Source organism: Typopeltis vanoorti, chromosome 1, assembly GCF_054136105.1.
Source record: "Typopeltis vanoorti isolate ZY-2024b chromosome 1, IOZ_Tvanoo_1.0, whole genome shotgun sequence".
Taxonomy (NCBI): Eukaryota; Metazoa; Arthropoda; class Arachnida; order Uropygi; family Thelyphonidae; genus Typopeltis; species Typopeltis vanoorti.
Window position 1 is genome coordinate 147,031,224 of NC_143549.1, and position 19,047 is coordinate 147,050,270.

The 19,047-nt window shown below is 35.0% G+C and overlaps 1 protein-coding gene across 1 annotated transcript in view; it reads left to right on the forward strand.

Moving 5' to 3' along the window:
* The window catches only part of LOC150110520 (uncharacterized), a 118,940-nt gene that overhangs the window by 77,477 nt on the left and 22,416 nt on the right, over positions 1-19,047 (forward strand). Inside the window, exon 2 of the mRNA XM_090394449.1 lies at positions 14,820-15,112. Coding sequence (XP_090250575.1) covers positions 14,820-15,112 — 293 coding nt within the window. The remainder of the gene's footprint in view (positions 1-14,819; positions 15,113-19,047) is intronic.

Below are 19,047 nucleotides of genomic sequence, written 5' to 3' on the forward strand. Positions count from 1 at the left end.
CGAAAGGCAGCAAGAACATCTTGTTGTGATGATGATCTGAATCTCACAACAGCTGCTGAAATTACTTATTACCGAACTCACCAAGCGATTTTACAACTCTTTTAAGAAAGGTTTAGCTCCATTTCACTTTCATCTAAACTGTTAATTTACTCTTACTGTTTGTACTATTTTTCTTGGCTTCTATTCGGCTCCTTCCTTCCTCTTTCTGCGTGTCACCTCTAGAGTGAGAAGATAAAATTGTCTCCTCCACTAAGCTACGCTCTGTCTCCTTCCATCATCTTGTCACTTAATATTATCCTTTTTCCGGGATTCTTTGCAAGATTTTTGTTTTAAACAAACAGAAAACAAGATCTTCACAATGTGTCAGAAGATTTTGGATATACATTTAAGGTACTTCTAGGGAGTTTCGAAAGATATAAATACCCACAGACAAATGGGGAGCTAGTGAACTGGGATAGCCTAATTTAACCTGTTGCCTGAAAGTTACTTTTGACATCTCTCTCTCTCTCTCTGTGTGTGTGTGTGTGTGTGTGTGTGTGTGTGTGTGTGTGTGTGTGTGTGTGTGTGTGTGTGTGTGTGTGTGTGTGTGTGTGTGTGTGTGTGTGTGTGTGTGTGTGTGTGTGTGTGTGTTCTTTCCTGTTTGTTTCTGTCTCTCTAGATAATTTCAGTACTTGAAGGTATGCGAAGGTACTTCTTAGTCATTACGTCTCTCCAATTATCTGCAGTGAGTGAAAACACTAGTTAATCATTTGCTGGAGTTCTATTAAGTCCCCATTTATATTTTCTTAATTCTTTTCTCTCTCTTTCTGCTTGCACTAATGTTACTTTTATTTTTCTCCACTTTTCTGCTGTCCATCTCTTTCTATTCGTTGCACCAAAACCCTATGATCTTCCTAGCAGCAGCAGCCGTATTACAGAAATAATCCTATGAACTTCTCGAGCACATAACTAATGTACGTGTCTGGTCGCGATGCTGCAAGGCAAGCATTGTGTTTAAACAGATTAGGGCCGTTCAAAAACTGCTAATAACATCTCCTTCCTTCTCTGCTGTGACAAAATACATAAATCTACAACTTCCACTTCTAATAGAAAGGAGAAAAGCCGAAAGCGCATTTAAATTTATGGAAACTTCCGCTGTTGATATGACTTATTGCTATGGCAACGGCCGCACGTCATCCTAGAAATGAGAGAATAGAGATCACTCTCCTGCGTTCATTTGTGGCGTGGGCTAGGGGCGAGGCACGAGAACTCTCACAATGACAACCGACACCCGGATTTCTGATTGTCAGGACTGAGTCATCAGCACCCTGGTAACAGGATTATTCTAGAGCAGGGTTGTCGTATACCTCGCAAAGCGAACTGTACTTTGTACTGCCGCTCCGGGCTGCTTCCAGAATAATGGCGTCTGATTTGTTACTTGAGATTAACAATCGATCAGGAGACGACAGTTTCTCAGAGTGGCTTGTCGGAGAATTTTTCCCCAATATATCCTGATTACATGCGATGTTTTTGTCTTCAAGGGAAAAAACATGAAATTGACGGGGGTGGGATCGAAAATTGGGCACTGCGGGATATCTTTTAAGCATTACGAAGGGCTATACATGACTTACTGTTTTAGGGAGTTATGGTACATACTGAAGAAAGTCTCTCTCTCTCTCTCCCTCTTCTTTCGTTCTGTGTTCACTTTCCTTCTTGCAAATTGATATATTAATGCATGAGACGCATGATAAGTGATATATAGGAGCAGTTACCTCTTCATGGGTTGATTATGCATTTTATATTAAGATAAGGACGTCGTCTCAATATACGAAAAAGAGCTTTTCTGTTATAAATATAATATCCTGAAAGCTATGAACCCTCTGATCATCCATGATATAGCCCACTTAATTAAATTTTCGTAATTCATTATGACATAATAAAAGTTCGATTTTGTATTGTTCTACAGTAGTGTATTTGTTTTTATGATATTTTAAGGAAAACAGCGTTTAATATAGAGATTTCAAAATGTTTGTGATAAGGGTTTAATTTCTTTTTTTTTTTTCGAGAATAAGATCGGTTATTTTAGGATTATTAAACATCTTATTTTTATCCGGTAGTGCCCTCTCTCCATTGAACAAGAATGCCATTGATAAATACAAGAACAAACTAACCATAACAACCGATTAATGTTATCACATTCATATCCCTGATACTAGTTTATACCTCCATCGTGTTTATACATTCCTTCCAGGTAAGATAACAAGGAAAATCACACTCTATATCTTACCTGTTTGAGACAAATTTAGATAATTAGTACACGATTCTCTGGTCAGAGGAGGTTCGTAGAAAATTAAAAAAAAAAAAAAAAAAAATTAGACATTTCAGAATTTTTGAGATATTTTTCATTTTTTTATATTTCGAATTACCTGACATGTCTTTTCTCAATTGCTCTTAAAGCTGGAGGTTAATCTTTGAGACTCTTATGTGTTTAATGTTTTTTTTCCTTGTTTTTTGAAAGAGAACATCATCAGTAATAAGACAGTTAGTAGCCTCGTGTCTCTGAATTTCGGTATTATTCACCGATTAAAAGCTAAGATACTTCACCTTCCACAATTTATCGCATCAAACTAATTTATTTGTTTTTATTAATAATTTTTGTTACTCCCATATAACATAATGCTCAAGGATGCTTTGAAGCAGACTCATCAATCGATATTTATATAAAAATTATAATCACAGTTTGCTGAATAATAGATTTAAAGAACGCATTAATAATAAAAAAAATTAAAAAAAAAACCTCCCTTCACCTTAATCTTCTTTCACTACGCGTTATTCCCGCTTTCTATGCAGGGTCCGCATTAATTAGATGCGACTTCTTGTTAGTACCACTCCCAACCGACCTGTCGCCTAGTCTGCCGCTGGGGGGGGGGAATATATTTTTTGGCTGTAGAAGCGTATATTCACGGGGCCGGTTTGCCTGCTTGCGGGATGAAAACGTCAGATAAACTGGCGGAAAAAACCCTACCGCCCGCGTCCAAGACCGGATATATATATATATATATATATATATATATATATATATATATATATATATATATATATATATATAGAGAGAGAGAGAGAGAGAGAGAGAGAGAGAGAGAGAGAGAGAGAGAGCAAGTAGAGATCACTCTATTCATGATTTATTTTGGCCTACATTATGGAGTTTGATTTATCTTTTATGTTTGTATTCCTTACATAACACTGCAATGATTGTTTATCACGACATCATGCACCATCCACTAAAGGCGTTACTTAATAACTACTGATAAAATGTTTTGGGCGAATTTATTTCGTGCTCGCTGTTGCTGAATCCTAATTGGTAACCAATCAAAAATATTCTCTTTGTTCTTTCTTTTTTTTTTTTTTTTTTCCCTAAGAGCAGGATTTTGTACGAAATATCCCATTCATTCATTCCTATCCATGAACCATACCCAACCAAACTTTTCTCTTTTATTACTGTCAGTCTTTGAACTCGTTTTCCGAAAAACAGCAACAAATTGAAAAACCTCCGAGAATGGAGGGGGGGGGTGCAACCGTCATGGAAAGAGAAGTCAGATGACAGATGGTACTTGGACGCAGCTGCACTAACAGTCAAAGGATTTCTGATCCGTATGATAGGTACTAGAATCATTTCCATACTAGCGCTACGAAGAACACGTCATCTTTTTTACTTTGCTGCGCCGACAATCCCCCTGTCGAAATCACAAATCACGTGGTTGGATAATTGCGTGTTACTTCCCAATTCTATCCATCCGTTCAATTTTTTTTTTCCTTGCTGTTATGCCAACGTACGGAACGTTTGCTAGCTAGAGATATCGCGCTCTTCGCTAATCACACACCCAACTAATTTTTCCTGTCTGTAGCCATACAATTGCAGAATGAAAGGCCACAGACAGACAGACACATTCATGCGATATTTTTTTTCTGTTATCGTTCATTAGTACATTATTATTTCTGCTTATTCAATGCGTTCGATATTAAACCAAAAAAAGTGTTGTTGCTATCATAAGGAATATTATTATCACACGTGTCTCCCCTTCCATGTGATACGTGGGCTACCAACATGTCACTCAGTCAGAAACTGACCGAAGCGAGGATGAAAGTTCAATTAGAAAATTCGGCCTCTTGTTATTTTTACCATTAAGCTATATATACATATATATATATATATATATATATATATTGTACTTTATTTATTTTTATATGTTCCGGAAACCCTGCTCTAGAGACCAGACTTTGGATCTTTTCCAAACCACTTCGGGCCTCCAGTAAGAAAGGAGGTGGTCTCACACCGGACGATGAAAATCATCTTTCAGCTAAAAAAATTACTGGTTCCACGTGGGAACTAGCAATTGTGTGTGTGTGTGTGTGTGTGTGTGTGTGTGTGTGTGTGTGTGTGTGTGTGTGTGTGTGTGTGTGTGTGTGTGTGTGTGTGTGTGTGTGTGTGTGTGTGTGTGTGTGTGTAACTGCGAATGTTGGTTACTATTTGGATCGGTTCATTTTCAAAACTGTATTTTATCTGAATGAATCCGAGATTTGCGCATCACCTCTGGTATTTTATATTCATAAAAATCACGGTGAAGTTATTTTTCAGAAGAATTAATAACTAGAAAATATGTTTGTCCTGGAGCACGAGTTGGTTCTCCACATTCCTTGCACATATACGAACAAATCGTTATCTGCACCAAGCAATGAAAATATGACATTCGAACATGATTTACATAAAGTGCATTCATAATAATTTATTCTTGAAAACTCTGATTCTAATAATAATTTTAAAAAAGTTAACAGTAGGTTCTCTCATTTATAAAAACAAAATTAACTAGAAATTCCAAAAATGATTAAAAGTTTAACAACCAATTCTAAAGAAACAAACTCCCACTGCTTCCATGCAGAACCATAGCGCAATTGGAAGGACAATCCAACTATTTGTCCTTTAGTTGAGTACATTGTCAACTGACGGCGCGTCATCCGGTCACAAGCAGCAGGATTTTTGTTCCTGGAAATTTGAATTTGGGTTTTCTATCCCACTAAACATACAAACCAACCGGCGAACACACTCCGTTAAATCACAACCAAAGCCCCCGTAGCCTAATCTGCTGCTTCTATAACTGTAACAAGTTGAATCATAAAACATTGCAGTTAACAAATAAAGAAAATTTTGAATTGGAATTTGGTTAACCCTCGATAGTCAGTCAGAATTGTTCCGTGTAGAAATTCCGTTTATACACGTGACTATTAAAACCTGATACGAAAGTTTCAATTCCTTTTGAAAAGCCAGTAACCGATGCTTAATGTATTAAATGCTAACTTGATATCACTTTTTTCTTTCTGACACTCTTTCACTTTATCACAGGAGAGTTTAAATTGTTTAACCGGCCTTTCCAGTCTACATTTTGTCTATTTCCTGTAAATAAACCCTTCCATTTCGCTTAATTTCCACACACAATCCATTACTTCTCCAACAAATAAATTTCATCCTTTACTATCTCAGCCAAGCGAAATGCAGAGCTTCCCGCTGTGCAAGTAGGCCAGAGAGCGATGACGCATCATTGTTGGCTCTCGTTCCCGCCTATACTTCAGATTGCTCGCTGTTCTCAATGCTTCTCTACATCTGGCGAAGCCGGCGACCAAAGGTAAACAAGCCGTTCGCCGCTGATAAACGGCAGAGAGCAAGCGGGGCAATTTAGGCACGGCAATCTCGTTCACAGCGTTATTTTTAGAATTCCCTTTTCTATTGTAACGTCAGCTGTTTAAAAAATAAAGAAAAAAAAAGATGAAGAAAGAAAGAAGCGTTCGAGCAATTAAATGGATTATATTTAGTTTCAATTTCTTCTTACGCATTTCTAATTGGTTTAGCACATTTGCTATTCAAGTTAAGATGCATAGCGTACAGCGCAAGACATAAGAATTTTTCTTTTCTTTTTTTTAACTGTGGGATTTTTTTTTTCCACATTAAACGACACTGGCTGCGTCGAGAGCAATTACTTGCCTTCAGGCATTTTTTCAACTAAACGAAAGATTTACTTTATGTTAAATAACCCCAAGGATCCTTAGTTAGAACTTACACGCTTTAATACTGCCGACAAATGGGAGAGAGACAGAATGAGAAAGAAAAGAAAAGAAAGAAAAAAAGATAATCTTGATAGGAAATGTCATGTTATTAAAAACAGTTATTCAGTCTTCAAAAATTAATATTAAATGAACAAATAAGCTTAAGGAATTGGAAAGAAAAAAAAACACGCAGTTGAAGACTCCGCAATAAGATTAACACATTTTGCGAAGGTAATTCAATAAAGCTAGCCATTCTTCTTATAAAATGGTACGTGAAGTGATTGTAAAAGGCAAATGCTGTCCGCGATTAGAGACACAAAGAGAGAGAGAGAGAGTCCAAGTCGGATACGATCGTGCTGTGCGCCAATACCGTAATGTGTTCAATTGTAGTGACAATTAATATTACTGCTAAAGGACACTGGTGGGGTTGGTGTTTTCATTTTAAGTTTGCATTTCCAAATCACAATTTACAGATGTTTGTTTCTTCATTTTTTAGATCTTAACAAAATGATTGATTTCGTTCAATACGGTTAAAGTCATTGTATATAGATCGGATGAATAACGTTTCTTTAAGCCAGTTAACTAGCTTAAAGTCATCACGTAGATTTCCAGTTTTTACCAGATCCCAATTGTTTTCGACTAGACTTGGCATGAATCAGCATGTCGTGTAAACGTTTACCAATTTTAAGACTCCCTGTAGGTGTCTAATTATTATTATTATTATTATTATTATTATTATTATTATTAAAGTGTCAATATATGTTCGTCGGCTGATGATAGTGCCACGGTATTTAGGAACTGAAAAGTTGTTTTAATATGTAGCTAAAACTTGAAAACATAATCATAATTACTGAAGACAACTGATGCGTTTCTATTTTTTTTTTCATAATAAATATGAAACAAATATTAATGTAGAATTTTTTTCCACTGTTCTACGAACGAAATTTATTAGATATTTAAGTAAATGTTCGTGAAACTTAATTTATAAACGAGTCGTAAATAAAATCTCGTATTAGCGTATCCGCTCTCCAGCCAAAAGGCTGTGGGTTCGAATCTCGACGTAAGCATGGATGTTTGTGATTGTATTTGGAAATTCCAGTAGTGGTGGTGGTCGGCGGTAGATGGCGTTGGTGTAATTGTGGTCAGTGGTGGAGACAGAGTTGTAGATCAAGTGCCCTCCCACGATGAGTTTTTGACTCCCTGGAGGTGTCTAATACTATTACTACTACTAATAATAATAATAAAGTGCAAATCGTTGGGTTTTGTGCAAATGATGCAAGAAGCGCCCTCTCACATACATACGATTGTGAAATATGTGAGAAAATCATTAAAATCGTCCGTGACCAGTTTACATCATGTTTTATTTTCAATGATTTTCCACAATATGCATGTGTGTGAGAGGGTGAAAAATGTCAGAAAATCATTAAAAATCGCCTATGACCACTTTATATAATATTTTATTTTTAATGATTTTCTCACATTTTCTACAATATGCATGTGTGGGTGTGAGAGGGCGCTTCTTGCAATGTTTTCATATAACCAAACGATCTGTGCTTGTGTGATTTTATTTAAGACGTGTTTATAAATTGATGGTACAGAGTTAGGTTACTGGCTCTGATTATTAAAACGTTTATAAAGATATAGTCATAAGATATATATGATTGCATTTCTGTAAAAGAAATAATTAAATCGAGTAGCGTTACTAACATATTAAGGTTGCAAGATCCTGAGCAGAGTTTTGTACAGTAAGTTGCATGATACTTCTATCCTTTACGAATGGCTCACTTAAAAAAAGTAATTTTTACTATTTATTTTATTTTATATCGCAGCAGTCTTGTCACTGGGCTAAAACTACCTGATGAAGTCGTTGGTCAAATCTGTTCGTACGTGATACCTCCAACAGGTATCGTGATAAGATGAAATGTTTACCCCGAGATTAAACAAGCCGTTCAGTCACCTTTAAAATGATTAACTGTAACATCGCTCAGCCTTTCAAGGACACTAAAGTTTACGAGAACACCGACGAAAACAATTATTAAAGAAACGTGTCGAATGTCGGGATCAAATAACTTCAGAAGCTGAATATTCATAGACCGTGACCAACAGTGGGAAAATCTAGCCACGTACATACCCATCTCACCATGCATCATGCGATACTTATGAGGAAAGGGAATAATTCACGAAAATTGTTACGCTATGAGAGACCCGCTTATTCAGCATAACCGTAAATGGGAGTGGCAAGAGGTTCGCGTGTGTGTGTGTTAAGAGGGTTAATTGCTCTAGTGACCATGAGTAGCGAAATCAGAGCGTGAAGGTATTTCATACTTTACAGTGAAAGCAGACATTCTTAGTAGAGATGTGGTAAAGGTGAGTCGAGACCTAAATTTAAAAGATTTTTGTAAGAAAACGACTTCCAAAGGGCAAATTCAAAATATAAAAAAAAAAAAAATAAGCATGTAATTTAAAACTATGCTATTTACAGTTTTACTAAAATTTAATTTAAAAAAATGCCGTAAAATGTAATTTTACAAAAATCTATATTTTATTCTTGGAAAGAAGCTTATGAGCCCTTCCTACACTTTCCTGAAAATTGTGATAGATTTAACAAATATATTGTAATCATAAAATAAATTTTACTCTGAACCAAAAATATTATTATAAACAAGAAAGAGAAAAAAGTACAATAACAAGATGCATAATACGAGGCCCAGTTCATGGTCCTTGAATTGTAGGGTCATGAATTTTTTTTTTTTTTTTTTTTTTCCCGGAAACTTTTCATCAGAACAGACAAACCTAGTAGAAGAACAACAGCAATTAACATCACGGTTCAGCTGTAATTCCGAATAACCTAACTCGTAATTTTCATGTTACCGCTAGGACCATGAAATTCTAAAAATCATTCGCATAGTTTGCGTTAATAAGTGCACTATAGTTTACAACTTTTCGTGGGTGAAAGTGTAAACATGATTGGACAAATGGAATTTCTTACATAATTTGGAACCCTCCTCTAAAAAAAAAAAAGAAACAAACTACTTCAGGCCGCCAATAAGCACTTTCTCCAAATCACATTAATGTACTCATTTGGGATTCGAACCTGTAACTTGTTGCTTTGGAGAGCGGATATACTAACCACTCAACCAACCAGGCCTACAATTTATACATCGCTGCAATGTTAGTGATAAAGTTTGTTTATATTTTAAACCATAATTTGATATGTCCCTAATGGACATGGATTCATTTTCCAAATAGCAATAAATGCCTTTCATCGTAAGAAGATATAGGAGCAGTGCTACTGCTAAATGGAGGGCGAGAGAAACACTTAAGTGATTTGTTCAGCTTATTTACTTACTTGCAGTTCTGATCCCATCAACTTCGTCTGTTGTAGACAGATTGGAAAGTGACAAGGATATCCTATTTAATTTAATGTAAAAGACGAAGGTGAGAACTAAGATCATAAATGAGACTTGGTGCCTTTATTTAAAGTTGCGTGTTCTTCCCACACCATTCCCTCATTTATTTATTTCAATGAAGGAGAGGAAGATTCGTCGGATGAAATTCGTCGTTCAAAAATTCTATTACCTCTATCTGAATCTGTCTAATTAGTTAAAAAAACTTTAAAAAAGGAATTCAAAACTGGCAAAACACTTGAATATACAACTCGTTAACTCGCAAAATGCGCACTTCAATATGTCTAGCTTATCTGTTTTTGCACTTTTCAGCACGAACTGCATTTTGTTTATGTAGTTTTTTATAATTTATCCTACAACCGGATGAAATTAAAAGTTCTTATTCTTGTAGTCTATCTGAAGACTTCAATTAATAGTAATTTTATAGATACAGTATTAATATTCTAGCTTACTTAAGCAAAAATATTGATCATGAAATGAAATTTCTTTATTCAAATATATATATATTTATATTCAAATATATTCAAATATATATTTGTTTTTTGCTAGATGGGTGAAGCAAGAATGCTTTTCATATTCCCCGTATCTGTGGTAGAAAATGTATGGATGGGTAATCTGATCATGGCAGGAGGGTAACAACAATAGCCGAGCCTCAGTTAAAACTTCATTGACTACAGCATTGTCATCCATTACCCTCCCTGGGTGCCCATTTTAGTCGCCTCGTACGACATGCATGGGCTACAGTAGGGCTATTCTTATCCCTTTTTTGTTATTAAATTAAAATTACCCTTATCCTTATAAGGACTGGCTTAAAAGGGCGAAGCAAGAATGCTTTTCGTATTCCCCGTAGAGGACAGTGTAGGGATAAGGCATTATTGAGCTATTAAAGCTCTGATCATGGCAGGAGGGTAACAGCAATAGCTGAGCCTGAGTTAGAACTTCGGCTACAGCATTGCCATCCATTACCCTCCAAGGGTATTAATCACCGCATCTCACGGTCGATTCATCGAAATCTTAATGTCTCCCAAATTAAAATAGTCCTTATAAGGATAAGGACTGGCTTAAAGGGGCGAAGCAATAATGCTTTTCATCTTCCCCGTTATCTGTAGAGGACAGTGTAGGGATAAGGTGTTATTGAGCTATTAAAGCTCTGATCATGGCAGGAGGGTAACAGCAATAGCCGAGCCTCAGTTAGAACTTCATTGGCTACAGCAATGCTATCCATTACCCTCCAAGGGTATTGGATTCTGTATCTATTTTCCTCCCCAAATTAAAATTAAAAGTTAATTTTAATTTAATAACAAAATTATATTAATAAACAACTGGTGTGTTTACAAAGATCATTATTTAAATCAAAATTGAAATTTTTCTTTAATATTTTGAAACTAAAATATTTGGTATTTAACTTTTTCTCATATTCTATATGTAATAATTGAAATTTTTGAGCACATGATCATTTTCCCATTGATCACGACACCCCATTCAAAGGGGAAAAAAATGCGTGATAGAATGTAATAAACAAAATTCTAATTCAGTTTTAAAGAAAGCAGAGGACTGTCTATGAGTTGAGGATAGCGAAGATCCATCTGATATCTTATACATCTGAGAGGTTAAACATCCACTTAATCACGAACTATCGAATTCGTAATTCTTGCTTCCGCGATGCCTAAACAATAAGTTTACTTATTAAGAGCAACACATGCACGACCATCTGTTCGACACTGCAGTAGAAAGTTCTGAAGAAGTTGTTCTTAAATCGATATTCTCATCTCATTACGGTCGCTTGTTAAAGAAAAATGAATATTTGCTTTAGAAACTGCGTTTTCCCATAATTTATTTCCGCTGCTTTTCTCGGGTAAAATGTTTAAGCTTATAATGTTTAGGACTTAAACGCAATGATTTAATTACAAAATCATTGTCTCTGGAGAAAGGGAGAGGGTTATCGGAATAGCTGTGCAAAGTGGAAATTGAAAAAGAAAAAGTTGATATTATCATACTAATAAAGCCACTTTTCAAAAGCCTGTTGGCTTTAAATCCAGTTTGCTTTAAGTAAACAAAACTTAGCAGACCAAATCGTTCACTTTTCTTTCATTAAAAATGGATAGAACAGATTAGTGATTGTAATGACATCTCGGTAAAGAGAAATAAATTATTTTATTTCTCTTCGCCGAGATCTTTTTTCCCCCCTCTCTGTTGGGTGTTTGGACATTAAAGATTCATAATTACGAATGTATTCTTAATAAATTTTTCTCTTAATTTGGAAGAAGTCTTAGACGCTTAATTAATAAATGTCGTTCTATACTGTTTTGAAATTTTACGCTTTCTCGACTTCGTTTTGTGAAGATATCTTTCCGTTATTTCTTTCCTTAAGTCAGTTGCAATCTTTTTTGGTTTGGTTATTTTTTCGATCACAGTGGCAATATGTACGATCGCATCTCAGTGTGTGTGTGTGTGTGTGAGAGAGAGAGAGAGAGAGAGAGCCTGATAATAACAATGATGACAATAATAATGTAAAACAAAGTTTATTTCAAGACAACTTTTTGGAAAAAATCGTTAGAATTAAATTATTATGACAATTTGCATTTAGATTAAAGAAGCCTTTATCCAGTTATGTAGCAGTTGCTTGTCTATTTCATGTATACACATACTTTCAACACCACAAACAGCGGAAATACTCGTACTTTAAATTCTCTGGTTTCTTTCGGATTATCTCTGTATTCTACCCACCAGCTCTTCACTTCATCTTGCTCAGCATTCATAGACATCGTCGCTTGTGCTTCGTGGCGCCACCTGTGAATCATCGTCTATCCTCCACTTTTTTGTGATGTAGTTATTTTGAGTTAGTGTTAGCTAACTCGATCTAAACTGAGAACAGTTAAAAGTGCCAGGCGCCTTTAAAGGGGATTAAGATCCAGGTCTTTCCACCCAAAGGACGTATTCTTCTTCCAAATGGACTACAAAGGTGTTCTTCTAACAATAAAAAGTTGCTGCCATGTTATAATTCTCAATTATTATAAATTTACACATAATATTTATATGATGTTACATAAAATTTGAATACTATGATTTCTGTGTCTAAATTTAAATTCTAGAAATAATTACTTCCTTACAAGGTTTGTCAGCCAGTTTTAGGCATGGATAATGTTGAACAGTTACTGAGGACAAGGAACCGCCATAGATCAGTCGGTAAAATGAGGCCATTTTGGTTGGAAAGACACACACACAAACATTTTACAAACATAATTACACTGAATTTACACTTTTATTACCTGAATTACTTCGGTATAATCCCAAACGACCCCAATTCAAAGAAGAACAAAGGAAGGTCAATTTATTTTTCAAAATTATTTTATTTTTTTAAAAAAAGATTACTGGGATATCAGTCAAATATGTATAGATTTTGAACTTAGCAGAATTTATTATTTTTTTAACGAAGGGCCGCGTATAGGATTTGACATTTTCCAATATCATGTAACATATTATTGCGTGATATTTAGTAACTTCCTGTTTTGACAACTGTTTCGCTCTACTACCGATGCACGGGGTAGGTCTATCCACATTATCTCGGAACACGTTTAAGCTGATTTTTATCGGCACACGACAACCTCGGCAGTCTTTTTACCAGACCACATCCGTTCGCGTAAACATCATTAGTCAACAGTAACCAGTTTTATAACAACATATGGGGTTGGAATACGTTTAGTTTATTATAAGTATGCCAAACCTGCATAGTTTTTAATGGATGTACAGTATATCACCACGTAAGTGGTACAGAATATTCAGATGTTTTACAAGACATTATAACATTCAAATGTAAATAGCAAAACGTAAATAGATAAATTCCACGAAGCGAGCTGGTTTTAAAAAGAATCTAGATCACTTAAGAAGGAATATGAATAAAAGTTTATGTTCGGACTAACTTCCAAACTTATTTGACAAAATAAATAAAAAATCATATACAATTTATTCAAAAAGGTTAGCGTATGGATAATTTTATAATTAAACAGACACTAAATGTTTACATTAATGTTTCGAAAAGTAATCGAGAGTATATATACGTAATCATAAGCATAAATTGCGGGGTAAATACATTACTTAAAGGACACAATGTTGAGAGAGAGATATCCTCCATTCATCTTTTATTAGTGCTGTGATTAATGGTTGTTTCACTGATTTGATAGCAAGCAATATTAGTTCTCTTTTGAATGCAGGACTCAACACCGAATACCTGTAGAAGCTTATGTCTTAAAAAGTTAGGCATTTACTGTGGGATCACAAATGCGAGTCCCTCGATACTTCTGCCATGCGCAGAAGAAGGCGAATCCATTCCGATAATAGGGTAATCAATGCGTTTCGTGGGATGAGTGTTTATTATTATACGTCGGAAACCGGTAACTATTTTGCTTTTACAACAGTTGGAAAATTTTACATTTAAAGCACGTGATTTCGCGTATTAGTGACGAATTCGTACATCCGCTTATTCCTTTCTCCCCTTCAACATGAATTGACTCTTCTTGGCAATCTGCCAGCGACGGCTCTCGCTTCTTTGGCCGGACAGTATACGAAGGTAATTTCAAAACTTCTGCGCACTATACTCCTGTTGATAAACAAAACATTTATTGAAGAAAATAAATTTATAAATCATTAATATAACCTCCATTTTGTCTTATCAGAAACCTCGTCAATGGTTGTGAAGCGTTTCCCACAGGCGAAAATTATACTATTAAATAATCTTTGTACGTGAGTTTTTTTCGTTATTAATTTTGTATCGATATATCTACTCACGGTATACCTCTTTTAAAACTTAAATTAAATGTGGCATGAATAGACTGATATAAAATTAACAAAAAAATAATAATAAGAGTAATACAATAATAATAAAATTAATAAAAAAAAGTGATAAAATAATAATAAAGGTGATCAAAAATAAATAAAAATATCCAAATAATAAAAATCCAATTTTTGTATATTTTTTCTTTACTCTAAACTAATCTAATTTAGCAGGCTTTATTTTATACCGATTGGCTAATAAGACTCATTTGATATTTATTTAAAGTTCAATATCTAAGATGTAAGTTACATCTTTTAGTCATATCTTTATTCTGCTCTTGCCATAAATGCCTAATTGAATGCCATGCAATCGATAATTTTTTCATATTTTCATATTTTATATCCATTATTTAAATAATGGATATAAAACTATAAATTTATAAGCACGCAAATAATAAGCCATGAACCTGTTTATGACCTTACCGAATATAACATCAGAATAATAATGACCTAGCGATTAATGTTTATAAACTCGATTATTATTTTTATTTATTTATTTATTTGTAGAACATGGGAAGACTAGCAGCTCTGGTAAAATATCAAAAAGGAAGAAAGACAAAGTCACAGCAACTGCTGATCATGGAACTGTCACAGTTACTGCTCCAACCCCAACCTCTACCGATGCCGGTAGTCCCGATAGCGACCAAGGAAGTGATAAAGGGAGCAAGAAAAAGAAAGCACGCACCACTTTTACTGGTCGTCAGATATTTGAACTGGAGAAACAGTTCGAGGTGAAAAAGTACTTATCATCCAGCGAGAGGGCGGACATGGCAAAACTTCTAAATGTCACAGAAACCCAGGTAAGATTATGCAGTATACTCAGTGATAATTAAAAACAGCGAGTTTGGTTGCTATCTGAATCTGAAAGAAAGTACATATTTCATATGCACACTTTCGTTGAGGGATTATTTTCGAACTGTTATTTTGTGGAAATACACCAACCGTATGAGCTGCTACAACCGAAAAACAGATGAACCGGTTTGATATTCACAAATCATCAGTATCGAAGCGTATTTTCTTTTTCTCCTTTTTTTTTTTTTCAGATTTTTTCTCAGTCTAAGTACAGCTACTGTGTATTTAAAATATTGCAAAAATCTTCAAAAAAAGGAAAGATGAAAGAACTAAACTGAAGACATATATATGCGTATTTTTGCAATTGCCTTTAACTATTATTTCTTATCTTGTAAACGACTTGATAAACAAACTGTCATTTAAGAGATTAATCCTTATGTTCTAATTAAATCTCGGTCAGTTGAAGTCCCTCTTGGGAAACATAACAGGAAAGGAAAGGGAAAAAAAACGTAGTTTATAGTTAAGATGCAGATGTTCACTGCTCCCCTCATCTACTACATTAAATTTCAAAAAAGTATTTTAAATATAATCCATTTCATTTGGGGGGTTATTAAAAATATCGTCTGTCATAATCAAGGAAGATAACTTTCTGGTATCTGATATAATAATACTGATTGTCACGGTATTTTTCTCATTAGTTTCTTCTCGTTCCTGAACCCTTCAGAATCTCCATCTTCATCAGCGCCTCCTTAGCTCAGTCGACAATGACGATATCTTTTGGTTGGATAAGATTCCCTCCCCCCATTCCCATTTGGAGGAGAGTTAGCTGTCTCATGCAGAAGTGGGCTTTTCCCCCCGGAAACTCGGGTGGGATGAGGGGAGCGTGTTCATCCGCAAAACAAGGAAGCCGGTCATAGAACATATAAAATTTACTGGCATAATACACTAGTTTCAGACGAAAATTTCAAATAAAAATAAATAAATAAACCATTTTGATTAATTTTTTCTATCGGTTTAGATGAATTTCGCAAAATAGCATAGAATCTTTGTGGCACTGTGAAAGCACACATCATGTGGGAAGATTAGAATTCGAATCTAAAAAGCAGACAGCAATGAGGGTGCTGCAACTTTCAAAATATACATACATGTTTAGATAAAATATCAAAATTATGGTAAAAATTAAAAAAAAATTAAACATGAAAAATATTGTTTATTATCGATAAAATTATAGTTTGGCATAATTCAAAATGTCTGCGCGGTTAGCCGGCTGTGCGCTTCGCAACTATATGCCTGGGGGAGTGTCCTAGGTTCGATTCCTGTCGGTGACATGAGGAGCTGAAGGATCTTCCTCGATTATAGCCAAGTTAGCCGGTCTTGGGCGTGGACAGTAGGTTTTTTTCCCCAGTTTATCCTGGTGGTTTTTCATTATCCCGCAAAGCAGGCAAACCGGCCTTGAGAACTCAACACTACAGACATAGGATACACCGGAGCGTAGGGCTGACCACCTTATCCTGTGAACGGTTTGAGGTCCGATGATTAATAAACCCTCGACACCGCAAGGTAATAGAGGGAAAGGAAGATGAGATGAGATAATTCAAAATTACTTAAGAATAAAATCCATTCCTTTAATTACAATTAAAGGAATGGATTTACAATTTTTGGACATTACAATTAAAGGATTTAATTGTAATGTCCAAATATTTAAAGAGACGGAGTAAACATGATTAGCACTACGAACACTCGACTACTGGCGCAAACTGCATATAAACAACAGTGGAACTGCGCGAAGGACAGTGCTCATTACGCTAAGAGCTCGCATCTCACTATGATGTGCATATGCTTGCGCGAGTAGCAATATGACACTGTGATAAACACAGCGCTGCTAGCGTCCTTCGCCCTCCTAAGTGCTACAAGATGGATTTTTATGATTTTTTATACAAAATAAGAGAATTGTACAGGATTGTTGACGATAAAAATTAAATATTATAAGCAAATATAAATAAATTAATAAATATATTTATATATCGAGAAAAATCGGGGGTGCTGCAGTTCCTTAGTGCCTAAGCACGAGCCGCCCCTGGCAGACAGGAAAATTTTTCAGGCCTTTTCAAGTGAGTACTTGAAAAAAAAAAAGTTATTTTTTTACGGATCCTTTAGAAATCTTTGAAGCCTACAAGATCATTAGTTAGTATATCCATGAAACATTAATTTTCACCATCTTCGTCTTTTCAGATTATAACACTCGATAGTTATGTTAACACGTGATCGGAACTCGTAAAGCAAAGTCATCTACTTTTCATCCTAGATCGACAATTGGTAGTTGGCAGTCAAATAATAGTAAGTTCCAGTAAATGCTCTACTTCTTTTATGTACTATAAAAATATATCAACGGTGAATATATTCTGAGAAAAAGGAAAGTGAAGAAATTAAAAGAAACGCATTCGTTTAACTATTCTGGAAATCTTGACAAATTAGATGTACAGTTACAAGAATTGTCAAAAGTTCAATACAAATTGCGTCTGACTTTTACTGAAAAAAAAAAAAAAACTTTGACAAAGTGACCTCTTATTCAAGTAAATATATAGATATTTTATTTATAAATATATAAATTTTAACGCTACCTGGTGACAAAAATGCGCCTGTTGAGAAATGTTCTATACAATAGTGTACAAGTGGTGGGTGTGGATTTGGTATGAAATTACCGTCTACTGTAGAAAGGCTTGCAAAACACTTCATCATTCATCAGTGCAAGGCAACGGTAGTTTGTAAGCGTTTCCACGTCATTTGTATCAACAAGAAAATTTGTGATGAATCAATCGACTGCTAATGCTGAATGGTTTGACAGTCTTAAAACAGTGACTTGATAGGTGAATCATTGTGAAAGATAGACTAAGTGTGCAGCACAACGTACGAATTTATTGGAAATCTTTATTAGAATGTATTCAGGTCATAATCACGCATCAACATTTAGCAGAAACATAGTAAGGCAATTATTTCAGTACTTGTATGTACCGTGCCATGCAACCCACGGGGTTGTACTTCAGTGCCTTTTATCCTTTTTTTTTAATCTCTCTCTGTCTCACACACACACACACACACACACACACACGCACGCATGCACGCACGCACGCACGCACGCAATCTCGATTACGCCCAGAGTAAGAGGAATGTGATGGGCTCACTCAAGCACCGTTGTCAAAATTATTCTTTGTTTCAACCGGTTAAAGCTGAATTTAACTATTATACAAATTGTCTTATTATTTTTTTCCCTTGAGGTAAACAGTTTTTGCCGAACTGCGTGAAACTACTATATGGCTTGGAATTGCCTAGAAAAAGTCCTGTGTTTAATTTCTGGAGCAGTGTTTCCAGATTACAGAACCCTTACTCCACTTTCGTGCTGTTTGATGAATTTATAATATTTCGTAGATAGGATTCAAATTAAAAAAAAAAAATGTTTCAAATTGATTTTGATATCAGACCTCTCATAATACTATTGAAAATAAATAAAATAAATAAATAATGCTCATTGTCTCTACAGAAACGAATGAGGTTATATGATTTACTGTTTCTTAATGCTCCTCTAGGGGAGTATTAGTGGTAGCACATCTTTTTTTCCCCTGTCACACTGAGTCATCTTCGACGATTTACCAGTCTAAGTTTGTGTGTGCTGTTCAATGTTTGAGACAGTTCGTCTATGCTTGACTTGTATTCGTATACCTTAAAAGAAATTTTCTTTTGTTTAAGGACACATAAGTGGTTTCATAACTACTCTTCTTAGATGAATCATGTCTTTTTGTCTCTAGGGGAAGCATTCCATGCTTGCATAACTCCGATGCGTTTCATTTTGAAAATTTGGTTATAATGGCAAGAGAACCTTTGATCTCCTATATATATATATATATATATATATATATATATATATATATAGAAAGTATTTTACCTT